The 27,890-nt window shown below is 40.8% G+C and overlaps 1 protein-coding gene across 3 annotated transcripts in view; it reads left to right on the top strand.

The window, feature by feature from the left end:
* Positions 1-27,890, top strand: part of LOC117003308 (protocadherin alpha-C1-like) — a 94,911-nt gene that overhangs the window by 47,624 nt on the left and 19,397 nt on the right. For all 3 annotated transcript variants that reach the window (XM_033073166.2, XM_033073165.2, XM_033073167.2), the window contains exons 2-3: positions 4,990-5,048; positions 7,180-7,268. In XM_033073166.2, coding sequence (XP_032929057.1) covers positions 4,990-5,048; positions 7,180-7,268 — 148 coding nt within the window. The remainder of the gene's footprint in view (positions 1-4,989; positions 5,049-7,179; positions 7,269-27,890) is intronic.

The raw sequence follows: 27,890 nt of genomic DNA, 5'->3' as shown, positions 1-27,890 counted from the left end.
GAAAGTGAAAAAACTGAACATTGATGGTGGTGAGACCCAGGAGATCCATTGGAGTTTTGCAGCTGTTTGCTCTGCTTTTGTCTCTTTCTCTGTGTTTTTCACTTCAAAACCAGCTTGCCAAACACATGGAAAAAAGAAAGTAACACTTGAGTCGATCACATTTTGATACTGCTTTAAATGCAGGCATGTTTTGAAGTGTCTAAACCCAGTAACCCCACAGCACTGTTTGTAGCAGTCTGTCCAGGAGATTTCTCTCAGAGGATTTCAAGGTATTAATGGTGCAATGTCTTACAATCTCACTTCAAGAACTTAAGCCTCTAAGAAATTCTCCAGCCCTGCTGACATTGAAAAGGTTAACTCCAAATGTTTGTTCTTTTGTTGAATGGCAGTGTCTGAAGCTGCCTGGCTAAGCAGGGACTGTGCTCAGGGCAGTCAGGCTTGGTTTGAGGCTTCTGCTGTGCCAGCAGAAATCTGCATCCAAGATTTAGCAGAGGTGTTTTCCTTCTCTTGGAACTCACTAAATGGACTTTACAGGAGCACTTGTCTTCTCCCTTCACCTCAATTTTCTCAGAGTTGGGAATGAAAATGAACATTCCCAACTTTGGCCTTTTGAATTACACCCTTTTCCAGCTTCCTTTTTGATTTCTTCAATGATAAAGATCTGTTTAAATAGTTTGTTCTCCACATCAAGTTAATTCTAAATATTTACAGAAGGAAAGCAGGAATAGAAGTCTCTGTTTCCTCATACCTGTCAGCATTGTCTCACTGGAAAATAAGCAGACCCTTAAGTCATCAGTGGTTCTAAAAGGCTTTTATTATTGCTTCAAAACAGATACATTTGATAAATATACCTTATGTCATTCTGTTGTGCATTTGTGTGAAAATCAGAATGAAGCAGGATGTTTTTAGGAGTCTCAGCATCTGGTGACTGTTTGTAAATATTTGATTCACGCTTCTCTACCTCAAGCAGGTTTTGTTCCAGCAAGCACTGAAGTGAGAGGTAGTGTTAGCATTGATCCATTGAATATGGGATCAGGACAATAAAAAAATTAGAAATAGAAATAGAAATTTATCCTACCCCAGGGAGAAATTCTTTCTGTATTAGGTAAAAAAGAGAGCTGAGGAATATGTTTGTAAACAACTTATTTTCAACTAAATTTATTCTCCACAGACCACTGAAATGATTCTTCAGTTAACCCACTTGAAAACAACTGTGGGACATTTTGCATGAGCTTTCCTGCTCCTAAGATGGCTCTGTTTTCCATGACATATTCCCATTATCAGACTTCCCAATGGGATTGGTTGTTTATGGCCAGTAACATTCATAGCTGTGCTTTTGTGCTTGGCAGAATGTGAGCCTGGTGCTTGGAAAAAGCAGCAGGAGCAAACTGGTGCCATGAGGTGTTCACCTGGTGCAGTGACAACCACTTCTGTAGGCACCTGGATGGATTTTGACTTGGTTTTGATGATGTGTGCTGTAACTGAATCAGAAAAAGCAGCTGATGGGGGAAAAAAAAAAAAAGATGGTTGATTATTTCCGTGCTGGATCAGGGGATTTCTTTCAGTTGTTGACAAGACTGCTGAACTTGTTACACTTGAGGACTGCTTGGACTTGAGGGAAGTGGAAAGCTAAAATTGTCTTCAGCCTGGTAGAATGTGCTGGATTGTGCTAAGAGCCTTGTAATGAGCTGGGGAGGAAAAAGGAACAATATTGTCTTCATCAGCATTGTGTGACACAGTGAGAATGTGGGGATTTCCAACTGGGAGCCCTTCAGAGCCTGCATTCCTCTTTGTGCTCCCTCTCTGTCCTCACTGCTGCTGCTCAGCTGTGCCTTGTCCTGGTGCAGGTGGTTTAAGACACGTTTCACAGCCAAATCTGTGCCAGGGCTTTGCAGAGGAGAGCTGGGAGCTGCTGTGCAGCCCCTGGGGCTCTGCTTGGAGATGCTGTCCTGGCACAGTTCCTGTGCTGTGGGAGACACCTGGACGTGTGGCAGGTTTTGGGGAGAGGTCTGGGGAATGTAGTCTGTTGTGTTTTTGGATATAAGTTCTGTCTTTGAATTCCAGTGCCTGAACTTAAGCACCCACTACACTATCACCTACAGAATCTTGTTTTCAGTATCCTGGGAAATAACCTTGGTGTGTCCTCAGGGCTTAGTTTTCAGGGACCTGAGCTTGCACTCATTGGTTGTAGTTGAAAATTACAGTGATGGTCCCCTGACAAGGCAAAAATTATTTGATCAACAGAGGATTTCTTAACCAGAGATACCAAGCAACCCAAGCTCTGAATTCCTGATGGATTTTTAAGCAACAGCACTACTGCATCTGAGCTAGGGAGAGATTTCTGAATAGGTTTGCTTCTTCTGCTGTGCTCAACTTCTCTTACTGGTCATGCTTTACTGCTTTTCTAGTCCGGTCTCATTTAGAGATGTATTGAAACAACTTCTCACTTATGGCCAGAAACACTGAAAGAATTGCAGCCTGCAGCAGAACAAAAGGAGAAGCTAGCTATGCTGACAAAACAGAACTTTCACTGACTTTGTCGGACACTGACCTGTGGTAAGACAAGTGTGGGACAAATGTGGCTCTTGCTGAGCTCCGGAATGACCCAGTCAAGCAGCAAGCACTTGGTAAAACTGGGTGAAAATAGATCTGCACAAAGGCAGGCTGCTGCCCAGCTGCCTTGTGCTCTGGTTCTTCTGTAATCACTTCAGAAAGAAGTCTCAGATTTTGATTTATTTCATAGTTAAAAAAACCCCAGCCCTGACAGTCACGTGTGGCAATAGTTCCACCTCCAGAGTACCTTTTGCTCATCTTGTTCTCTCCTTCCTTCTTCTGCTCCTCTGGAGCAGCACTGCAGCCATACCTAGGGTCACAGCAAAGAAAGAACTGTTTGGGAATAGCCACAAGATGCCAGAGCTTCTGGATAGTAACCCTTGAAAATCCCAGTTTCCTAATTTCTCATATATTTATGTGAAGAGTTTGGGTCTGTGCATGTGAAGTGAATAAATTATGAATTTCTAATTAATGAGTTTCTCCTGCCACCACCACTCTTTTAAGATCAGATGTCCCATTGCAAACAGAACATAGATTTTTGTTTTCTAGCCAGGAGTTGGAAAGCTGTCATCCAAACCCCAAAAATCTGTGTACTGTGAGTGAGTGGTCGTTTTCCTCTTTTCTCACTCCTACCCAACTCGTGTCAGACTTTTTCAGTGCTTTCATGTAATCTCACTTTATCTGTGTTTTGCCTGGGATAAGATTCCTCCTCCTCACATTGCCTACTGGACTGGTTACTACTGGTTAGTACTGGTACTACAGGTTAGTAACCTGCACCTGTCAAATTGCAAAATAGAACAAAAGTCCAGCAGTTCCCCTGCTATATAAAAAATTCAGCAGAAGAAAAGACAAATCTTCTGGTGTCAGCACCCTTGACATTCAAGAAAGGCAAGCTCAGGAGAGGATCTGATCAGTGTGTGTTCTCTATCTTCTTTCATTGACTGTTACTACATGGGTGACTTTAGAGTTGCTTTGACATCCCTGGGACTGGGGCCAAAATGGAATTAATCAGAAAAGACTAGAACCATGCATAATGGGCTTCTTGTCAAATCACTTTCTGCTAAACTCAGCAGAACCTGAGCATGACAGAGAACAGGGGGCTAAATGGGAAGGAAATTGCTAGCACAGATGTTTAATGTGTGGTTGGAAACAGCAGCCTTCTCCCTTCTGTGTAACCCAGACCATAAAAATACTTGTGTGTGCATCATCCAAGAGCATCTGAGTCTTGAGTGATGCTGGACCTGGGAAGACAGAGCCATACTGGAAGTTGTAATTGCTCCATTTTTGTTTGAATAAAACCTATTGATCCTGGGAAAAGCATATGCCAAACCTCAAGAGGAAAGACAGAGTTGGCTTTAAATAATTCAGAGTATTCAACACTTTCTTTTTCTCTTTCAAGTAATGGGGTCAAATTCATTTCTGATCTGCCTCCAATAATTTGAAGAGAATTAAACCATTACTGTCATTTATTATTTGTGTGATTGGCACTGTGCAAGACACATCAGGAATGAATGTAGTCCATTATGTTTTTGGATATAAGTTCTGTCTTTGAATTCCAGTGCCTGAACTTAAGCACCCACTACACTATCACCTACAGAATCCTGTTTTCAGTATCTTGAGAAATAACCTTGGTGTGTCCTCAGGGCTTAATTTTCAGGGACCTGAGCTTGCACTCATTGGTTGTAGTTGAAAATTACAGTGATGGTCCCCTGACAAGGCAAAAATTATTTTCTGGAGCAATTTTTGATCAACAGAGGATTTCTTAATTATCTCCTTATTTAGCAAGTCATGCTGCAGCACATCAGCATATGCTGAGGTTTGTTGGTCAGAGGGTACTGCTGGCTATTTTCCGCTTTTGCCTTTTATGCCCTCTCATGAATATGGAGAATCTCACAGGTTTTGGTATTATGGCCATGTCTGTCCTTAATAAAAGACTTGCTGCAGTCTGCAAATCTGATACCATCCATTGCAGTCCTCTGCAGTACACTGAATTCCAGCAGAAACTTCACTGCCTACGTCCCCCTCACAGGGGGATTTATACATTTATACACCCTCAGGCAGATAATATTCAATACAGGAGTTTGGATTTCCTCGCCTTATCAGGTAAATAACCACCATATTTTCTAGATTTGTTGATGGGGATTTTTTATCCTGTGCCCAAAATGTTGATGAATGTATGAAATAACTTTCCACCGGTTTGCAGCATTAAATGTTCCACAGAGGTCATCTCTAACCAGAGGCCAGACAAGTTTTTTACAGAGACACTCCCTGTATGCCCATTTGGAAGTTTTTTTTAAGTTGTAGAAAGATTTGGCAATTCACCAAAAAAAAAAGAGTATATCCATATAAGCTTTTCTGATAAAAATGAGCCAGATGCAGATTTTTAGCACGTTGTACTGACACTAACAGCATTGTCCTGGCCTTTTGTTTCTACAGCCAAAACACCCCAATCCGGACTGGCGCTACTCTGCATCCCTGAGGGCAGGAATGCAAAGGTATGTTTGCTGTTTCCCCAGAAAAGGGGAATTCTGGCTTTTTCCTCTCTGAAAAGGACAAAGTTCCTTCTGGTGATATCTATGCTGAGATGGAAAGCACCTGAGTTCTGCTGCTGTCACTTCCAATCTCCCCGTGCTGCAGATTCAGTCTGACTTGCATCTTATGTTGTTACTGCACTGCTGTAGAGCTGTGCTGTTCCTTCTCTTTACCTTCTGCTTTTGTACCCATTGACTGTCAAGGCATAATTGTTCCAATTATTGAATCAGTTAATTGTCATTATATACTTTTTGTTTATTTTCAAGCTCCCTGTAATCATCAGTGCTGATGTTTCAATAGGCAGCCTGCATTTCCATCTTCTTTTTCTCATTTCCATAAAAGTAGCTGCTCCTGAAGCAGGTTTATTAACCACATGGTGCAATCAAGAAGATTAATACAGTTGAAAGGACTTTTTGAAGATATGAGATGGATTTTCAAAGAAGGAAAAGTGAGGCTTTTGTCCAAATCTCTTTAGACATCTTTGAAAATCCACTGCCTAATACCATAAGCAGTCTCTGCTATAATTTTCTACTCAGTGCACTTGGAAAAAGAGAATTATACTAAAATTGCTTCTGCAGAGCCTCAATCAAACATTATTTTTACTCTCCCTGAGCAGATCAGAAAACTGCTTCTATGTTCAGGTGTAATGTGATGTGTTCAATAAATTCCTGTAGAGGTGGAGATGCAGTTCCAAAGCTGCAGCCATTCCTTGTGCCATCCCAAAATGAGGATTCTATGGGTTTCTCAGAATTGTTGGTGCAGTGGTGCTGCACCTTTCTCCATTACCCACAGGGCTGAAGAGTCTGTGTGAGACTGAAGTCCTGAATCCAGAGTCACACTGTGCTTCTTATGGGTGACACAGAGTGACTCCTCACTGACTTTGAGATGCTGTGTGAAAAGGAATCTAAACCTCAAGGGCCAAGAGCAAAGGACCACAGAGCCAGCTTGACTTTGTGGCCTACTGAGCAAGCTGTTTTCTTTCTTTTATATTCCTGCCATGACTTTCAATTTTTTTTTTGTAATCCATAACTACGAAATCAATGAACAGTCTGGGGAGCAGGATCCTGGAGAAGGAATTCTGCCTACCTGAGCACCTTACCTGCTGGTCCTGAGTCAGGCATGCTCTTGTGAATCTACATTCCTTCCTATAGAAAGTTCAAGATTTTATCTGAAGCTACTTGAACAATTCATGAAAGGTTAGAGTTTATTTTAATCCCACAGGACTAATGGGGCCTTGCTGGGAAATTGCACATGTTCCTCTGCTGCCTCACATCAGCAGCCTCTGTCCTTACCTGAAATCTCAGGTTCTGAGCCTCTGTACCCTGCCCAGTTGATGATTTTCATAAAATGCTGACATTTCATAAAACTTGTAGAGATTTGGTGCCCTTGATGTCTGTCACATGTGGATGAAACTGGTCCTAAAGTTCAGCTGGAAGTGTGAAAGGGAGTGTGAAAGGGAGTGTGAAGCCAATGAGCAGAGACAGGGACACAGCCACAGATTCCTGTTTCTCTTAAGGAACAGCATCTAAACATCATATTTAGTTTTGTATTTAAAATAGCAGATTTTTTCTTTTCCTTCCATGTAAGGTGCAAATTGGTGCTTTTGATGCCCAGTGCTCCTGATGGGACACTGCAAAATTTGCTGTATTATTTTTGCATTTGAGAAAATGCATTTCTCTTCCTGAATTGCTCATGAGAAACATGCAGCAACCCAGGAAGGTGGGATTTGTTAAAATGGCAGAAGCTCAGAACTGACTCCACCAACTTTTTAATAATTTGCCCAGTGTTGCTACATCCTAATAGCAAAGATGTGTCACTTCCTTATCAGTGATTCCCAGTCAATGAGAGCAAAGTGTCCTGCAGGTGTGTTTGTTTTATAAGTTATTCCATGACTGGGTTTTAGTAAATAATCAAAGGCATTTTTTGCAAGTCTAAACAGCTGCTTCTCATGCTGCTAACATCATGCAGTACTGTAGGAGTAGCTGCACAGTGATAAATAATTCTGAACTTTGAAGAGTGGCAGGAAAGGGAAATGCTGTGAAGTCCAGGGCAGAAGGGAATTGTTTAATCCAATTTTGGTATTTGCTTACCCAGTGCTGTGCATATGGAGGAGGCAGCAGTCCTGCGTGGAGGAGCAGCAGGGCCTGAGCAGCAGTGGCCAACAGTCTCCAGTGCCACAGCAGGTAAGGATGTGCAAATCCAGAATATTTGTGAAGAGCTGATGCTAACTGCGGTAGATGTCCTGATGCTTCTACTTAATTTTTCCTCTGTTTTTTATGTCTGAGTGAATTTTTCCTGTTTTAGATCTCTTAACGAAGACCCTGAGATGAACTCAGCTGGTCAGAGCATGGTGCTAATAACCCCGGGGTGTGGGTTGAGTCCCTGCGTGGGATTTGAGCCCCAAGGTTTGGGTTCAGTCCCTGTGGGAGATCTGAGCCCCAAGGTTTGGGTTCAGTCCCTGTGTGAGATTTGAGCCCCAAGGTTTGGGTTCAGTCCCTGTGTGAGATTTGAGCCCCAAGGTTTGGGTTCAGTCCCTGTGGGAGATCTGAGCCATTCACTTCAGAGCTGGACTCGATGATCCTTGTGGGTCACTTCCAGCTCACAACATTCTGTGATCTGGATATAAAGTTCTTGTCAATTAATCTGTGGAATCTAAATAAAGTGGAACAATAAAGCATAAAACACATCTTTTTCTTTACTCAGTCTCAGATGAGATAAGTCCCTGATCCCAGCTTTCACCCTGCTTTTGGAGGTTACTGGTTTGTGTAATGGATTAATGGAATAATGGTTCAGTTCTGATGTGTGTATTCAGGTGTGTGTATTCCAGAGCTGGTTTACCCTCCATTTCAAAAGAACAGTAAAACTGGGGTAGGAGCTTATCACTTTTCCCTTTGTTATTTTTACAAAGCCAGTAAGACTCTTTGAATGTCTCTTCTCATTTTACTTCTCGGTGGTGAAATCAGACCTAATTTTTTGCTAGCTACTTTTCATTCAGTAATACATGATGATGGAGACTAAAATGTTATTTACTTGTCAAAATTATGACAAAAAGCATGGTTTAGAATGGTGCTTCATTGACTCTGTCACTGACTGATGACTTCAGTCAATAAGAATTGGCAGAAGGCTCTCATGGAGTTTAGGAAAAAATTCACCTGGATGTTTTGCAGTGCAGACAAAAAAAAATTCTCCCTTTTGATTTTGGAGCAGGAATAATATAGAGACATAGAGGAGCAGTCAGTCACTGTTTTCAGCCATGTCCTAAGTAAAGTGTAAACTCAGTGGGTGCCCTGGGTAGGGTGGTGAGCCCTGTATGGCAGCTCTGTGAGCACTGTCAGTCAGGAATTCAAGTGAGGAGTGATGCTCACATCACAGAGGCAGCTCAAATGCTGGGAAGCGGGGTGTCCAGCAGCAAAAAGGTTAATTACTTCATTTTATCTTTCTTGGTGCAATCCTTTCTTCCTATTTAAATGGGAATTTCACCTGGATAAAGGGCTAAGGAACAAGCTGAGGATTTGCAATCACAGTTACAACATCCACAAATTAATGGTGCCCAGCCAAACCTGCACTGGTTGCAGAAGGGCTGTTTGCAGAAAGACATTTGGAAATTAATTTAATATCTAATGGGGCCCTAGGCTATGACCAGCTGGGGTTTGTGTGCCCTTCCTGCTGCTGCAGGCTTTGCAGGAGGACACAGCCTTTGCAGAATATCAAGGGTGTGTGAGTGTTGAGCTTGCATTTGAAAATGTCACCACGAGAACACTCTAACCTTTGTGAGGGCTCGCCTCAGGCTTTGGGCTGTGCTGATCATCCTTGGCTGAGCACTCAGTGTGATGCCTTCAGTATGGATACAAACATTAGCCCAGATGTTTTCTTGCTGGCACTGCCCGTTTCCAAGCACCTGAATGTAAATGCAAAGGCAGGATGGTTCTGGCATCTGAGGAGCTCTGGGGGCATTTGGGTCCACTCTGGAGTCCTGCTTGCTGTTCTGTTTTGGGTCTTATAATTTTAGACTTGCTTTGGGAACCTGAGCATCTCTTTGAGCAGCAGAAACTCTTGGCTCTTATTGCTACTTCCTTCCATGACTTGTGAGACACTTGTGTATCCCAGCACAAAGAAGATTATTTTTTGTCTTTGTTTTTTTGTTTTGTCTTTGTCCACTCCCAAGGGATTAGTACCCTGATATTACATTAATTCTTTTTCCTTTTATTTGTAGTGGGTTTCAGATAATATTCTCCTCCTCTCTTTGTAACCAAAAGCTTTAGATATCCCTGATCCTTAACAGCAAGCAGGTGTTTCATGGAGAAATCTCAGGATGAATGGTTGTGTTAGCTTTTGTAGCCTCAGTGCACCACATATTCAGCAAATTGCGGCCACTCCTTTAGAATCCTGCCTGCAGTTTCCCAGAGATATCTCTTTCAGTGCTTCTTTCCTTTTTTGATTTAGGTTCAAGACCTGTAATAACAAGTCAAGTGTTAAATCAGTAAATCCTTAATTCCTGATATACAGTTGAACATCACCACACATTTTTCAGCAAATATCTGTTGCCCAAGCAAAACCTGGTCCTTATTTGACTGACCTGTTGACTTTATTGAATATTTCATCCATGCAAAGAGCAGTGAATCTGGATGTGGCATTTTTAAAATTGTGTTTGCATCTTCTTAGGCACCAGTCCAACCAATTGTGGATTTGCAGTCTGGAAATTTCTGGGTGAGGTGGAACAAGGAGGTTCAAACTCCCTCTGGCTTGGAGTTCAGCTCTCTGGGGCATCTTGTTACTTAGTTAGGGAGTGAAAACAGATTTCTGGTTTATGGTCTATGCCCTTTGGTAGTTTTGTCAATTCTGTCAGACTTTAGATGACCACTAATATGAGAGAACTCTGTATTTTTGATAATTAACTCAGAACAAATGGAGCTCGATTGGAGCAAAATGGTGAGAGCTCATAACAGAAACTGAGATGAACAGAAATTTTGCTCTAGACATAAAAACACTGATAATTTCTGAATAAATCAGACTTATGAATAATTCAGAGCTTAGAGTTAGTAGGCATTAGACCAATCCACGTGTATTTCTCTGTGCTGCTGGTTCCAATCTACAAAACAGAACTGGTGTAATGCAAATGCTTCACAAAAACATCTAAAGATGCTTTCACAGCACATGTAAGACTCAGGAGAACAATGAAAAACAGTCATGAGACATTTCAAATCTTGTATTCAATGTAGGCTTTATATGTGTGCAGTAAACAAGGCACTGGGCCACACACCATAGGCAGAGAGGAAAATAAAAAGACTTCCATTCAGACAGCTCTGTAAAAGATGAAAGGATCTCATGATAAAATCTGCATCTGAATTTTCTAAGTGTGTAGGTGAAGCTGTGGGTGAAACACTGGCATCTCTGAAGTCCATGTCAAATAGCCCAGGGACTTTCAGGAAATGAGGATTGCAGTGTCTACCCTTACAAATATGCACAAGGGACTGAATTCAGATTGCCTAGGCAAATGCCATCCTAAAATGAACTAATTTTGTACTTCTGATTTTGCTGTGCTAACGTTCTTCTGAATATATCTGCTATTTCTTTTCCTTTTCTCAGGGAATTAGATGGGGAGGAGAGGTGGTAATCCTGATTTTTAAAGTTCCAACAGGTCAGTGTCCTCCCCGTGCTGGGGCCACAGAGCAATTATTTTAACAGAGCCTGCCTGCACTTGGGGCTCTCCCAAGGACCGAGGGACAGCATACAGACCACCATGGACTGGTTGGGAGCACTGCAGGAAGAAATTTTTCTCTGCCCAGAGCAGCTGTGGCTGCCCCTGGATCCCTGGAAGTGTTCAAGGCCAGGTTGGACTGGGCTTGGAGCACCCTGGGCTCGTGGAAGGTGTCCATGGCAGGAGGGTGGAACAAGATGATAAATAAGGTCCCTTTATACAAAACTCTTTGCATCTCATCACCCCAAATTTTAATCTCTCAGCATTTGTCCTCTGAAATTACTGTGTCTCACAACTTTCCTGGTTTAATTCTGGTTTTTCTGCTGTTCCTCACCTCCTGCCTGTGACCTTCTCACATGTGCCATGCTAGCTGGGGATACTCCTGGTCCACATACTCCTGGGTTTCCACTGGGAACTACAGTTCCTCTGGAGTAAATTTGTCTTGCTCTCAGGTTCCTGCTGCAATCACCTGGAATGCAGACAAGGTCCACTGGCAGGGCATGATATGCAGAATAAGTGATGAATCCAGAAAACTAAATGGGAAGCAACTGTAAATATAAGCAAATAAGCAAAATTTCCTGAAAAGGGAAGTCAGTCTTCCTAGTGAGTTTTGTGCTGCTGGTTTGGGGTAGGGTGTTGTGAACAGAATGCGGGAGAACTGAAGAAAGAGCAGGGGGTTCTTGTGTGGATTTTAAGAAAAATGTCCAAGAATGCCTTGATAGAGAAAGAAATCATTATCATTATTCACTGTTAGCTGTGTCATTCCCAATTCTCAGACTAATTTGGATGTCAAGCAGGTAAATCACAGAATTCACAGAATGACCAGGTTGGAAGAGACCCTCAAGATCATCGAGTCCAACCCATGCCCTAACACCTCAACTAGAATTTCAAATCCAGCCTGAATAAAAGTATTTTATCTGGAAGAGATAATTAATTCCAATGAAATGTGAGAAGGGCCCAGATGAGATCCAGGATGATGGTGCAAGGAGGGGAGACCTGAGCAGAGAAACCTGAGGGTATGAGAGGGGACACCAGTAAAAATCTTGTACAGAAAGGTGAGCACAGAGGATCTGGAAGAGAGAAACAATTGGAAGAGATGCTGAAGGATCTACAGGAGGCAGGTAGCCCTGGGAATGGCACAGATCAATTTTTAAGTGACTACAGAGCATAGGTCACTGGAAAGGAGATTGGCACCCTGGGGTTGGGTAATAGGTTGTGATGAGAGGGACAGAAATCTGCACTGCAGTTGTTCTTTTCATGGAATAACCATTTGACATTGTCCATGTAACATCAGCACAGAAGGAATGGAAAGGATCAGGGGGTTGAGTCTCACTGGTGGAACAGACAGTGGTGTTGAAATCAGGCATTGCAGGAGAAGCTGCAGGGTCCCACAAAGCTCTCAGCCACTGAATCAGTCTCCTAAAAATCCACTTTAAAGAGAAAGAGCTAAGAAAATAACTCAGAGAGTGATGAGACCTAAATTGTAACATATTTCACATGATATAGCTTCACACTGTGGCTGTAAGTGGAGGAGAATTTCTTCCTAAAATGTCAGTGAATTTCTGTTCTCCTTCTTCAGATGACCTTTCTCATCTGCAGAAAAAAGGTGTGATTAAAACTCATCAGGCAGTCACTGCAAAGAATGTGCAGGAGCTGGAAGTGCTGTTTCTTTGAGACTATTAAAGGTGAATTTACAAATAAACCTGCTCTGGCTTAGCTGTAGCAGTTCATTGATTAAAGCTATAAAAGATAATGACTAATTAGCAACCCAGAATACAAAACTGGTTCTTGGTTTGTTGCAGAATGCTGCAGGTGTTTAAAATGGAAGGAGCTAGAAAATGCTGCTGTGCATATCTACAGCCTCTATATTTTTTAAATTAATAACCAGTTTTCTATAGAATTTCGTAATTCCATCCTTCAAAAAATGTATAGAAAGCCAAATATCAGCCCTAAAATTCCTATCTTTAGTGGTCTAAGAAACACTGTGATAATATGTGTAATGTTTTAAAGAACAGAAGAGGGGAAATACAGAACATGTTTCTCATGAAAATTAGTCTTCAAATCAGTGATTTAATAAATTCCCAACATGAAAGTCCTAAGCAGTTCCTAAGAATTTGTAGAAAAGTATCACAGAGATTGAATCTTGAATTTCACAACCTCTTGAATCATGGAAAAAATCCTGCCCTTAAAGCACACTGAAGGCTAAATCCCTTTCTTTTCTTTTACATTTACATTTTGCTCATTGAGTTCTCAATTCAGTTCCAGCCATTTGCTGAGACCTTCAGCCCTCAGTTTTGTCTCTACTCCCAGAACATTTTATTTCCAGAACATTCCCTGCATACTTCCTGCTTTTTGCTTTTTCACCTCTGTTTACTCCATTTTCACTCCTTTCTTGTTACCTCTCTGGTTTGCCAAGTATGTACCTCTGTCTTTCTAATTTTTCTTGTTTTTTCCTTTCATCTAATGACTTTGGTCCCTTCCTGCTCCCCTGTCCACTGTCTCCCCTCTGTATTGTTATTTCAGGGCTGTTGAAATGTAGGTCACCAGCTTGGCCCCACATCACCTTTTCAATATTTCATACTGAACTAAGAATTTTCAGGGATAAATGCTTCTCACTTTGACAGCCTGATGGAAACTGGAGAGGACTGAGAATTTCAAATGCTACTTGGACTGAAAAAAAGAACCATTTGAAATCAAAAGGACTTTTTCAAAAGAACATGTCAAAAATACATATTTGTTATGACAGATGCAGCTTGACATACTGATCATTATTTTTTAAAAGCTGATGTCTGTTATGACCAGGAGCTCATCTGCCTCACCCCATCCAATTTGTGGTTGAACCAGCACTTTGGGATTTCAATATTTGGAGCCAGGACTGGGTAAATTAATAGGTTAGTTTAGATTTCTGTTCAGCTGAGTGAGCAAAGAGAGGAGGGGATGACAGATGATATACAGAACCTGCAGTCATGACTTGGCTAAAGTTAAATTTACTTTCTGTTAATTTATTTTCCTCTTAGCTGCAAAACCCTCATGACTGACCTGAAATAGTTTGTGATCTTTATCAAGGGGTCCATTCTTTTTCAGCAGGGTGTACCAGGTGAATGAGATGACATGGATGAGAGATTTAATATCTTAGTCCTTGAAGGCTCAGTGTAAGCAAAAAAGGACAGGACTCATCAGAATTTGGGAAAGCCTAATTCTGGGAACTTTAGGACTTTGTGTTAATTTTGACTGTCAAAGAGAATGGTCTTGAAAGAATTTTTGTCTTCATGTACTGTTAGAAGTGCATGACATATTGTTGGCTTTTCACAACTATTAGAATAAATTCTGTATGTATAATGTTAAAATAACTTTTCTGTATAAATATAAGGGTTTTTTTCTAATAGCAAAAGTTAACCATACGTTTTTTAACCATAATACACTTATACTACCTGCTTAATTAAAACAACAGCCCGTAAATGTGTAATAAAAACCCTACAGCTAACACAACAATTACCAACACTCACAGCTGCAAAAAGCCAAAACCACCACCCAAATTAAAAAATAATTAAAAAAAATCAAAACCACAAGCCAAAAAACACACATGCTCTAAAAAAACAAACCCAAAAAGTGCCCATGGTAAATAGTTCTCAAAAAAAGTTAAACTAGTTAAACTACACATAAAAAACTATAAATATGCAACAAGTTAATGTATTATAAAGTGTATTTATAAAAGCATTCCCGAAACAACCATGTGCTCTTAACAGCTTGCCAAGCACACAACCATTTTAACCCTTTACTTTATGTGTGTCTCCTATTATCTTTTTATTAAACCTTTTAAATTTTACCAAAACAATAAAATGTATTTTTCACATGTACTATGGCAAACTGTTGATTTCACCTGCTGCAAATATTTGTGAGAATTTCCCTTTCTCATCAGTGATTTGCCAAAATATGAGTAGTGGTCTAATAACTGTGACAGACAAAAGACTCTCTAACAATTTAAAGTTAGAGAGTGAATGTTTATTCAGCACTGGGCAGCAGTGTGGGATAACCCCCAATACACACTGCAAAATTACAGGTGGTCACAGAGTCTGTTTATTGACAAAAGGTTCAAACCAATACATATTCATAATACCAGCCCCTCCCATCCCTGCTTCCTATGGTAATTAGCTTGAATGGCTATTAAGCAGCGTGGTTGGCTTCTTGAATTAAGTCTGGGGTCGTTTTTGTGGGGAGGGGTCTTAAAAGGAGGAAGTAAGGTGAGTCTTCCTCACCCTGACCTTTTTATTAATGACAATACAAATGGCTTTTGGGGCAACTCCAGTTTGGCAAAGAATGAGTTTCTGGTTGCAGTTGTTTAACTACTAGTTTCATCTTTTCCCATTCCAAGCACAGCTAAGCAAACATAAATTGACAGGCAATCAATTATTTAAGTTTCAGGTAACTATCTCAAGCCCAGTTTCTTCTAACTTTTAACTAAAATCCTAATTTCTTTAAGATTAGTGTTTCAATCAGGCCCAGGATGCATTTGTGCATCCCACCATTCAGCCCAGTCCCTGTGTATGTGCATCCTTCCACTTGGGTTAGGACAAATTCATCCCTGACTGGAGCCACTTGTTGAATTTTCCCAACTGGAGATCAAGTCCCATTTCTGATCCCCACATGGGGTGATCATTTCAGTGCAGGTAGGACTGATAGCTCCAGCTGAGATGTAAATAATCCTACAAAATTCCTGAAACCAGGAATGAAATAAAAGGAAAGGGGACAAAAAGCTAGAGGTTTTCTGTGGCTGAATAACATAAAAAAAGTCTTCTGAAATTGTGGACAAAAGCTGCTGCAGCTTCAGACTTCATCATTTTAAGAAGTGATAAAGAGATTTTATGTAAGCAGTTTATCTGGCTATAATTTCTATATTTAGTCACAGGGAGAAAGTTTAACAGCAATAACTCCTTGTCTGCTTAATTCATGCTTTCCTGTAATAATCTTTTTGCTTCCTCAAAATGGAGGTTAAATTTGCACTTAAAAAATTAAAATATTTCTCGTAACTGAGCCAAAAAATAAAAGGGGAGGGGGGTCAAATATAACATTTGCCAGATGATGTGATTAGTTCTTAGACATCTGGTAGGAAATTATTTTATAAATGTAATAAAATCGGATTTTCAAATCTAAGCAACTTTTTTACTGTCCATTGCTTTAGGCATGTGGTTCTTTGTGATCTTCATAACAACACCAGCGAGTTTGCCTTGTCTGCCTACTGGTAATATTTTGTAGCTGCACAGAAGACATGGATTTTGATTCCTGTCTTTATTATTTTCAATAAATAAATAGAAAAATCCCTCCCTTGCTGCTGAACTACCTTGGGTTGTGATCTTGTCAGAACTTATAAACTAAACAAGTGTTTATTTGGTCAGTACTTCAGGGAATTGATGGTAATCAAATTGTTTCCACTTGAGGTTACAGCTGCTTTATTTTTTCCCTGTTGTGCCTCGCTTTTGTGTGCATGGTTTGGGGGTTGTTTTTTTCTCTCTTTCTCTACTGCTGTGGGCTTAATTTTAGTCTGTTTAGGTTTTTGTTTTAAAAGAAAATATACTCAAGTAAATGTTAAAACAACCTATGGTATTTATGATCCCAGATCATAAGTTTGACCCTGTTACCTCTAGCATATACAATTCACTATCTGATAGAAAACAGATTGATAAAATAAGGATGTTTCTAAGTAATCCTGAGAAATTGGGAATGTATTTATATTGTGAGTGGTGGAAGAAGAAAAGAGGCTGAGGGAGTGCAGACCACTCTGTGATATTGAATCTTCTCTTAATGGATGTCTGCCTGTGTGCAGCACTTTGCAGTCCACAAGGGTCATAAATGTATTTTTCATGTGTTTATTTTTGTAAGCAGTGCCTCAGCGTCTGCTGTGGATGCTGCACAAACAGCAAACAGCAGAAGACAAGCCTTGCCTCAAGGAACTTGCCACTGACATGAGCAGGGCAGACAAAGTCTGGGAACACAAGGGAAAGGGCATGTTCATTATCCTGCTGTAAAAAGAGGAAAACCAGGGAAATTAAAATTATTCTTATGGCAGAGTGCTCTAAGGGGGTGTTGATCAGCACCCACCTGGCCCAAAATGCTCTCCCTGCAGGAGTGAGTGAGGAATTACAGAACTGTGAGGTTGTTCTGCCACACAGGAGTTAGAACTTCACCACGGACAAAAAATTCCCTACCTAATCTTATTGCACTCGTTTGCACTTCTGTATCCTTCTAATGACCCAATAAAGTCAGTCACAACTTAGTGTCATTATGAGCATCTTTGACCTCACCAGCAAATAGGAACAGAAGTAAGACTTATTGCCCCAAATGTTACTGAGATTAATCCCACATAACTTGGAAATATTTTTCTTCTCACTGTATAAACAACATTGGAAATGTTCAAGGCCAGGTTGGATGAAGCTTGGAGCAGCCTGGGATAGTGGAAGGTGTCTCTGCTGATGGTAGGGGTTACAATGAGATGTCTTTAAGGCCCTGTAGTGGTTTAGATTTGTTAATTTTAATGTATTTATTTTTTGTTGTGAGATAATATTAGAAGTAAGGCAGGCTTAAAATGTAAAGGGTGTAAAGAAAAATTTTATTAATAACATAGGGGAACAATAAATTTAGAATCCAATTTTTAGATTACTTTTTAAATAATAATATACAGAAATATTTTCGTTCTTAATTTAAGAATAAATTTTTTTCAGTTTCTTTTAGGGAGAGGAGTCTTTTATTGTTAGGTTATAGGGACTTATTTATAAGAGGGGAAAAAACAGGTTTTTGTGGTTTTATTCTTCACAAATAGTAGTTGCCTGGGAATTCGTAACTGTGAATTACTTAGAAACTAATTAATGCAAAACCAGCAGAGGCCTCTTCCAACCCAAACCATTCCATGATTCTCTCTTGTGAACCTCTCTGATCTCTTGGCTGTTCCCTGGTTTTGTTGAGGCTCCAGAGCAGAGCAGGGCTGCAGAAGGCAGAAAAGCAATATGTGCATGTTTTTCCAGCACACATTCTATTTATGTAACTTTGACCTGGAGATGCTGATTTTACTTTAAGAGCTAAACCCTGAAATCATTCAGTCCTTACTTGGGTGCACTCAGAGGGTGCAATGAGAGATGTAAAACAGCAATAGCAGCACACAAAGGCTTCCCCTTCATTATGGGGATTTAATTCTCAGAAAATCAAGGCTCTGGCTGTGGAGGAAATGAATCTGACTGCAGCTTCTCTGCTCTTGTCTTATATAATTACAGTCAGCCATCCCTAAAAGCATCCCCTCTTAGCATGCACACACAGCTAGCAAAATAAATGGGTTGATTAGGAAGGAAAAAAAACCACACCAGAAACCCTTTGTGGTCTTGTGGAAATTGTTCCTGTGTGTTTATGCTGAGAAAAAGAGTGTCCTGCTTCTGTTTGGATAAAAGAGGTTGAGAGAACACAAAGGAGCAGTGCTGGGGTCAGACACCAAAAGTGACCAGAACAAACCAGTGAACAGCAGCAGCTCATCCCACAGCAAAGCTGTGCAGACTGGAGCTAGAACAGAACTGACTGAGAGGGGTTTGACTATGATGAAATTAAATTTTTTATATTTTTATTGGGTTGGTTACTAGGAACAGGACAAGTGGTTCAAAAGAATGAGGGAGTGGAGTGACAGGACAAGGGGGATTGGCTTCAGACTTAAAGGGAGTAGGTTTAGGTTGGGTGTTAATCAGAAATTCTGCCCTGGGAGGGTGGTCAGGTACTGACAGGTTGCCCAGATTTGCTGTGGCTGCCCCATCCCTGGAAGTGTTCAAGGCCAGGCTGGATGGGGCTTGGCGCACTCTGGGACAGTAGAAGGTGTTCTGCCATGGAATTAAGTGAGCTTTAAGGTCCCTTCCACCCCGAGCCCTTCTATGATTTGCTGTTTGTATCCCAGTTCTGCCTTGCATGACTTCTTTTTGGGCTTTTCTGAGAAGGAGTTTCTGGCAAAGCAAGATTTGTTTCTGCCAAGCAACAGGATTCACAGCCTCTCTTTGTGTGGAGCACAGTGAGGGGCTGCAAAGGGACTTGAAACTCCATTTATAGGTCACACCTCGGCTGTGTAATACTGAAGCACGTGGAAACAGGCTGCTGTCGTGGCTGGGAGTGGCACTAATTAGATCCCTAATTGTGCAGCTAATCTCCTTAGACAATTAAGGGCAAGAGAGGTCCCCTGCCCTTCCCTCTCTGCATTTGTCCCTGTGCTTGAGCTGCCCAAGGGATTTTGCCTCAGGTTATGCCTTCTTATCCTGTAACTCCTCCTTGGCTTAGTGCCTGGGCCTTTGGGTAGCTTATTCTAGCTAAATTATTCAAACCTTGAAAAAAGAAACTCTTATTTCCAAGATGCAAACTCTGATCTTCAAGTGGTTTCAGCAGTTTTTGCATATGCAGGTTTTTAATGCATTGAGAGGCACTTGAAAATCCATGACACAGATTATGAGCAACCAGGAAAGCCATGAGCCTTCTTTAGTTGGTTTGATTAAATTTTCTGATATTTTTGTTCCACATAATCACTTGGATATGGTAGCAGAGTTTAAAGGAAGAATGTTGTAAGGCAGAATAAAATGAAAGAACTTTTGACCAAAGGCAGTGAGTGAAAATGGCAAAATAAATATTAAACATTTTGTGTTTAATATTGGGAAAAATGCAGAACAAACAATTCCTCCCCCAGCTTTCCTTCAAACCCTACATGTAGACCTTACAACTTTGCTTTAAGAACCAAAATCCAAACTGGAATTTTCTTTACCAAGGAACACCATGCATTAAATTTGTGATGGATTTGTGATGGCAAAGTACATTCTCGTCCCTCCTGCTCTCTGCTTTTCACTGCTTTGTGCTGCATTTGTGATCCAGAATGTTCCCAGGAGCAAGAGATTGTCATTTTAGTGGTAAATTAGCTTGCACATCCATAGTGATGGTGAAGTGAATTCATAATTAATAATTCCAGCAGCTGAATTGTCCACGCTGTTCCATCTCACACTGCTCCTGTTGTCACCTCTGGATAGAATCAGACTCTCATGGTAACAGTGTCCTTTCCAAATGCCTGGAGTCTGTGAAAAACCAAGTTCACTTTCCTGGTAAAATTTTAAAAGTGTAATAAAAGAGAATGAGAGCCAGACAATAAAGCACAAGGTTATACAGCTGGGTGCCTGGCCTTCAGCCATGAGTACAGCACTAACTCACAAAAAACTTCTTCAAATGCATCCACATGTTGCATATTCACAGACCTTCATGCATTATTCAAAATCATTCCCCCCAACCTGTAAATCGACTTTTAAAAAAATTTCTCCTTGTGGCTCCATCCTGGGGTACTCCCTGATAACTGAAGATCAGTAAATTCCCTCCCTGGGGTTCTGGTGTGCATCATCAATAATCCAAGAATGTGAAGAATTTCCTGATTATCTTTTTACCATTCTCTGAGTTAGCTACATGAATAAAAGCTTTTTATATCACGTTGTTATCGTAAAAAAAAATATATATATATTTATCACACTATTATTTCTAAGTTTTGTTAATATCAGAAACTATATTCATACAGCAAAGTTTTCCAACATTATACATATAGCATTCATTTTAATATTTGTGGAAAGCCAAAAAATGTAAAAGGTACTTAAAACAAGTCACATGTAGAGGATGAATTCTCACAAAAATTGTTACTGCAGCATGCACAGACTATCAGCAAGAGGAGTGGGCCAGCACCAGCCTGCTGGTTTGGTTTCCAGCTGATTTATTCTCTCTACTTACCATGTATAATGTCATCTCTTCGCAGGGAAAATTACCTGTTCTTGGTAGATTATTATCTTGCTGCAAATTTATGCTAAGTAGGTAGCAGGGTCTCCCACATGTGTAGCTGCAAACCAAAGAATTTAAATAAATTAATAACATTAGTGCCAGATTATCTGCTTCATTTATTCCCAGACTTCAGTTAGGAGAAATAAAGCACCCTGAGGAACATCACCTTTTGTTTTTAATTGATTTTCTGTGGGGCAAGAAAGGGGACAGAGCTCCTCAACGACCACAGGTCCTTTTTCCTTTCTGAAGAATGCAGTTGGAATTAGACAGTGAAACTATTTTCAGCATGAATTCTGGAGCCAGAAGAAAGCACATTTATTCCCAAACTTCAGTTAGGAGAAATAAAGCCCTGTGAGGAACATCACCTTTTGCTTTTTCACCTTTTGAACTGATTTTTTGAAAGGTGACAGAGTTTCTCCAGGACCACACATGCTCTGGGTCCTTTTTCCTGTCAGAAGAGTGCAGGTGCAGTTAGACAGTAAAATTATTTTCAGCATGAATTCTGGAGCCAGAACAAAGCACATTTGTGTTCACACTGCAAATCCAGCCTTTTAAACTGCAGCTGAAGCCACCCAGAAGAGCTGGAAATGGAAAAGCAAACTGCTTCACTTCTGGGCTGACAGGGAAAGCAATTTGGTGATCTTCATCCAGTTCCCCACTGGCAATTTGCCACGTCTCAGAAAATATTCTCACAACTGAAGCTAATGGGCAGCCCCAGCAGGGAGGCCAGTGGGTCCTGCAAGATGAAATCCATGCAGGGCAGCTCCTGATCTTCTCTGAGGCTTCTTGGCTAGACAGTGGGATGGAAAGCTTGGAGCATTCCTGCCAGCTGTGGAGCTGTTCTCAGTGCAAAATATATTCCCAGCCATAAATAAATACTGATGCTCCCAGTGTTTATTTCATGATGAATTTTTATGAATCTTGAAATTATGTGCCAAATAGAATTTTAAAAGCTTAGTGCTTATTGAGGTGTAGAATGAACCTCGTTATTCTTGCTTTTTTTTTTAACTTTTACCATTCACAGATGGCAAGATTTTATAACAGACATTGCATTTGGATCCTTCATAGCTATGATGTGAGGTCAGCTCTGGCTTTGATCTTCTTTGATGATAGCTTCATTTTAATCTGCAGATTCCCCTCTCCATTTGTTCATTTCCCCTGACCAATTTGATTAAAAACTCATCTAAGAGCTCTCCATCATTTTTTCATGTGAAATAAAAAATCATCAGAGGATGGAATGTAGGTAAAACACAGGTGTTACTAATCTACCAGTCAGCCTAAAATTGCACTTTACTTGTACATTAAAGGAGAGAAGGAGGCAGTGAAAGATTCTGAATCTCTCTGTGAAAAGAGCTGAAGCAAGCCTGTAACTGGTGCTCAGTATAAAATCACTGCTGAATTGGTCTTCAGAGTTGCTAGGAAACTAAAATACAAATCCCTAGTCTGTAAAGCACAGATATCATGAGCATGACAGATTTTTGCTGCAGTTCCTCATTTATTTTTCCCTTCCTTGGTGGAGGATGGAGAGAAGCTGCACAAACCAGTTTGAAGAAAACATTAGGAAGCTGATTTCTGTCCTCATGTCCCTGCAAGTAATTAGAATTTTTAGGAAGAGCTGTGTTTCAACTTCAGGAAGAGCTTGCATGCATTTCAGGGAGATTCTGTGTACTAAATGAATGGCTTGATGTGGTTCCCTATTAGCTTTTGCCTGTCTTGGTCTCTTCCTGGAAGTGTTCAAGCCCAGGTTGGATGGGGCTTGGCACAACCTGGTGTGGAGATGTCCCTGCCCATGGCACAGGTTTGGAATGAGATGAAATTTAATCCCTCCTAGTCCAGGCTGTTGTGTGTAATCTTGGGGTTTTTTTGTTTTGCTTTTTCTTTTAGTTCTTGCCATATATTCCAGTCCTTTATGAGATCTCCTCTGGCTGTAGAATTAGCTGGTTCAGGGAGCCCTGATTCTGGAGAGGCTTGTGTAGGCTGGGTTTTAACTCAATTAGCTGCTGCTGAGAACTCAGACTGGCACAAAAGAGGTTGGGGATGCCACAGACTAAATGCTTGGAACTGCATGCTCAGAACAAAGGACTGTGCCTGTAGAGAATCACACTTGTGAAAACAAGGCAGAAAGAGGAAAGAAGAACTGATCTTGTTGTAGAGTTGATCAGAACAGATAGTGAAAAGCAAAGAAAGATAAGGGCTTTCATTATCTGAGTAAGTAAAACACCAACAATGAAAGAGATACTGTGTCCAAGAATATTAAATCATTTGATAAGGGGTTTGAGAAGTACAGTAGCCCCCTGAAAATATTATTTCTTCTAAAAATCGTTGGGTCTGAAGTGTATTTATGAACTAGAATGTAGAATAGAAATCTGCTTGAAGAATATAGAGCTGCAGCACTCGATACATCAAATTTAGAAATTACAGGTGAAATGCAGATGAGTTATAGCTATGCTGTAACGAGTTAGACAAGTAAGAAACTAAAATCAGGCATTAAAAAGGTGAATTTTTGGTTGATCCCAGTTGGTCACACAACCTTGTGAGCTCAAATTCTGGTGGAGAGGAATGATGTGTTACATTTAATTTGTCATTTCCTCGAGCAGGTAATTAAAGAGATCAGCTGAACTATGTTTACCAAGTTCTTTTTTCATTGTTATTTGAGTAGTTTTATCATCACTACTGGAAATGCTGTTTTGCAGCTGGAAGGGAAAATACCCAGACCCTTGACTATAACCTTTCCCCTTTGCTGAGAAAGACCAGCAGTGATACTGGGTAGGAAAAAAGATGTACTCCAAGTCTGGATACAGCAGCCATCCAGTCTTCAACAAAGCAGAATCCACCTGGTCATGTGGAAATGCAGGATGGAGATGATACCCATGGCATGATTTTGCAGACCCAGGCAGCCTCAGCAGACCTCCCACTGTCTGTCTGTCTGCCTCAGCTTTTAGGAGGCATTTCTGGGAGTAAGGCATTAAGGCTTGAAAAAAACTTATTGATATATGCAGACAGTAGAGGAACTAGACATCTAAATGGCACCCAGTGTCACTGAATTAGCATTCATTTGGAAATAAATTATATGGAAAGATAGCAAGCCCAGAGGAAATGCTCATATCGTGCCCTAGAAGTGGCTATAGGGGGTGTGTAGCCAACTGGAGTCCTGGAAATGAGGGAAAATCTTCCATGAATGTTTATCCAGTGCTTGCCATGGAAAGTGAGGCTGCTCAAGCAAGGGATTGTTCTCTCCTCACATGGGCTGACCAGTCATCCTCTTACCTGCACCTGCTCCTGTTAAAAAACTAAAATGCTGAGGTTGTGGTTAGGAGACTCTTAATTGGAGACCCCAATTGTCTGTATGATTTTAAATTTTATTTTTAGCTCAATCACCCAACCCAGCTGATGTCTTTCCACAGTGATATGCAGTGCCTAGAAAGCCAAAGAATTTTTTTTTTCCAAACTTTTCATCAATGTTTGATACTGCTGCTTGGGATTTAGGTAATATGCTGATGGATTCTGGCTGAAGTGGTCAGGATTGCATTGGGTTCTGCTGCTGAGGAACAGCTTGGGAGTTGGAGAAAACAGTAATTAAATATTTGCTCTACCATTTAGAGTTCATGGCAATAACCTTTCCTTTGAGCTGTGCAGAGCATTATACTTGAGAAGATCCTTGAAAAGTAATTATTACCAACCCCATGTACAGAGCTCAGTAGTTAAAGATAATCTAATTTTTTTAAAAATTAAACTTCTTATTTATTTTTCTACATCATTAGACTTGAGATTATTTTTTCTTCCTTCCTCTCTTTGGCCAGCTTTTTCTAAAGCCATAGAGATTATAGATTTGATTTTGTTTAATTCTGTGATTATGTAATGCTGGAGCAGCTTTTGAGCCTTCAAAAACTCCAGCAGCCATCATGTGGCATGCACAAAATGAGAGAACTGGGCATTTTGTGCTTCAGAGTAATTATTGGTAAAAAGTGGAGCTGTGTTAATTCTGTGGCATTAATTTCTGTGAACATGTTGTGACTTTTGGAAGCTCAACTACTCATATCCTGTGTTAGATTAATAGTTAAGGTCAGCTCAAATACTCAGTGTTTTACTCTTGGAATTGGCAAATAATTGTTCTTGTGGAGCAGAGCTTGCTTTCTGCTCTGCCATATGCTGAGTTTTTGGCTTTCTGGTCTGCAGACAAAGTTATATTTTCCCAGAGGAGCTGAGGAGACAAGAGATGACTTTGGTTTCAATGCCTTTATTTGGTCTGCAATGTGGCAGCTGTTGAAGGTTTGGGTTTATTTCCATACAGAAGATGTGATCAGAGACTTTGCAATTTTCATGGCAAATATGGCAAACGTACAACATGAATTAAGATAAGTGGGATGTTTGGGTGTTGAGGTCAGTTCAGGATTTGTGAAAGGGAACAAATTGTTGCACCCAGCAGTGAGGTCTCCTGTTGGCTGCACAGAAGAGGTGCTAGGCAGAAATTCCACCTCCTTTGAGACCTGCTTCATCCTGGAAGAATCCAGGCTAGCAGCCAGTGGCTAATTCTTATTTAGGTGTTAATAAATCTTTCTTTCTATGCTGAGGTTGACACCACCCCTTGACAAAAGCTCATCACTTCTGGGAGAAATAAGGAATTGAAAGCTTCCAAATCATGCTGGTAACTACAGCTTTTGAAATACAGACATTGTCACACATCTGGGTTTTCAGGATAACTCCTGTACACCTTTATGCTGAGACAACAATTTGAATGTACAAACAGAGTTTCCAGATGAGAATGTCACTGCCTAATCGGGAGAAACATATTCAGGTCAAGTGCCAGACAGAGTTATGCAGGATAACAGAGCTGGTCCACACAGCCTTTAGGGAAGCTGCACAATCCTGAAACACTGAAAAAAGAATCCAGAATCTGGTGCACAGCTTTGAAGGAAGCCATCAGAAGATATTTTTCTGTCTTGCAGACCATGATTATTGATTATGCAGTTCTGTGAGTCTCAGACACGAGCTCTTCAATGACTGCAGAGAGATTTATGAAGGAGTTGCTTTCTCTGCAGCATGTTCTGTTTGTCACAGATGGGTAGGGGAGAGCACCTGGTATTAAATGCATGATGGTGTAGAGAACAGGATGGATAAACAGACCATGAAATTGCATTGGGTCAGTCCTCTGCTGCCAATCCCAGACATTCAAAACTTAAGCCCCAAGTGACTTCCTTTTGTTTGCTTTCTGGTGTGTTACCAGCCAAAATTCACTTTTTTAAGGTTTGGAGCTTCTTTATTCCCATGTGAAACCTGAGCTTCTCACAAAACTGCTGACACTTTAAAAATAAAGTCACCTGTCAAGGTTGAGTAGGTATGACATGATTCCACTTTGCAAAGGCTGGAGACACTAAAATCTCACATGGAGTTTTCTACCCCACATGGGGAGAAAAAACAACATGAGAAAAGCCAGGCTGTAATTTATGCTCTTTCATTATTTAATTGTGTTTAAAACACAACAACCATGAGGGAACAGGTTTGATTCCTTTCTCTGTGTGTTAGGCTATGGTAGTGCTACCTGCTCAGCATTTTCCTATCTTAGTGTAGCTTTTCTTCCTGAGCCCAAAGCAGAATTACCTGGAGGAGCAGCAGAAAACCTGCAGAGCTTTGTGACAGAGTGAGGATTAGGAGGCAGGAAATGGGTGATTCACTCTGGCTTCTGAGGACAAGCATGAAATCAAAGCTGCAGGCAGGAGTGGGAAGGATATTTGGGAGGAGTATGAACTGATTCTGGAGTTATTTATAGAGGGGGAAGAGTGGGCTCTGCCCTAAGAAAGCTCTGCAGGTTTGGGTGCAGTGCAGACATATTTGTGCAAACAGGAGACTTTGGGTGGAAGGAGAAACAGAAGATTCCTACAATGTCCATGGATTAATGAGTTTATCTGAGCTTCCTCAGAAGCTCCCCCCACTTAGCACCACTTGGTTTATTTTGGTGAAAGTCTGAGGCCCTGAAGAGAGCAGCTGAGCAATGAACACGGTATTTTCAGTGGTTGCAAACTGTTGTTTTGTTGTCATATTGTTGGCTTTCCCTCTCACTTCTTTTTTTAAGTTGTGTTTGTATCTCTAAAAAAGCCAAGGGAAAGCTCTGGCCCCTGCAAAAAAATAAGAAGAGAGTAAAGCCATCATAATTAATTTTTGTTAATTGATTCTCTCCCATACTAAAAGGCTTGTATCAGTAGAATCACAAAATGGCTTGGGTTAGAAGGGATCTTAAAGATCATCTTGTTTCACCCCCCTGCCATGGGCAGGGACATCTTCCACCATCCCAGGGTGCTCTGAGCTCCATCCAACCTGGCCGTGGACACTTCCAGAGATCCAGGGGCAGCCACAGCTTCTCTGGGCCCCCTGTGCCAGCCCTGCCCACCCCCACAGGGAAGAATTTCTGCTGTAACCTCAATTTCCCCTATTTCATTTTGAATCCATTCCCCCTTGTCCTATCACTGCAGTTCCTGATAAAGAGTCTCTCTCTAGGATTTGCTTTTGAGCCTAAATATTTGTCCTCTCTCCAGGTATTGTCCCTGCCTGCAGACTGACACTTTAAGCTTGAAGCAATTGGCAGATCTGCTCAGGCACAGAGATAAAAATCTGTTTGCCTGTTCACTGACTTGTTTCACTAGAGATGCAAATTGGATCATTGCTGAGGCAAAAACGGTCTGTAGCTGCTTGTGGAAGATCTGCAGGCATGATTATCTTGTTTTTGCAAGAAGAGGTATTAAATATTCGTGCTAGTTTCAGGAAATGCGCACACATGTTTTGGAATATCAAATTGTGAGCCTCCCTGGTGAGCAGGATGAATTTTAGATCAAGCACAGCATTTCAAAGCATCCTTTTGCTGTCTTTCTGTTGGGAAGGATAAGGATTGGACAGGAAGGTCTCACAGATATGTGTGTATAGCAGAAAGGTCTTTGAGTGTAGAATCTGAAGAAGGAATAGAAATGAAAGCAAGTTTTGATATAGAGGAAAAGAATTGCTGAGCCAGTCTTACTGGGTAACTAGAAAGCAAAGAGCAAGTGAGTTGGAAGAGGCTTTTACGGCTCTGAGCAAAGGATAAATCCGCCTCAAACAAAAGATGTTTTTACCAAGCAAAAAGATTTTCACAGACAAACAAAAATGCCATGTTGCAAGTAAAGAGCTCAGAATTTTCCACTGCAAGAAAACTGAAAAACAACTTCTAGCTTAAACTGTAACACACTGACTTTTTGTGATTGGAAAATAGTAACATGAATATGGTCATGTTAGTATTTGTGATAGACTATAGGTAATAGTA

Source organism: Catharus ustulatus, chromosome 15 (assembly GCF_009819885.2).
Source record: "Catharus ustulatus isolate bCatUst1 chromosome 15, bCatUst1.pri.v2, whole genome shotgun sequence".
Lineage (NCBI taxonomy): Eukaryota > Metazoa > Chordata > Aves > Passeriformes > Turdidae > Catharus > Catharus ustulatus.
Note: the sequence above shows the minus strand (reverse complement) of the source record. Positions and strands in the feature narration are given on the sequence as shown.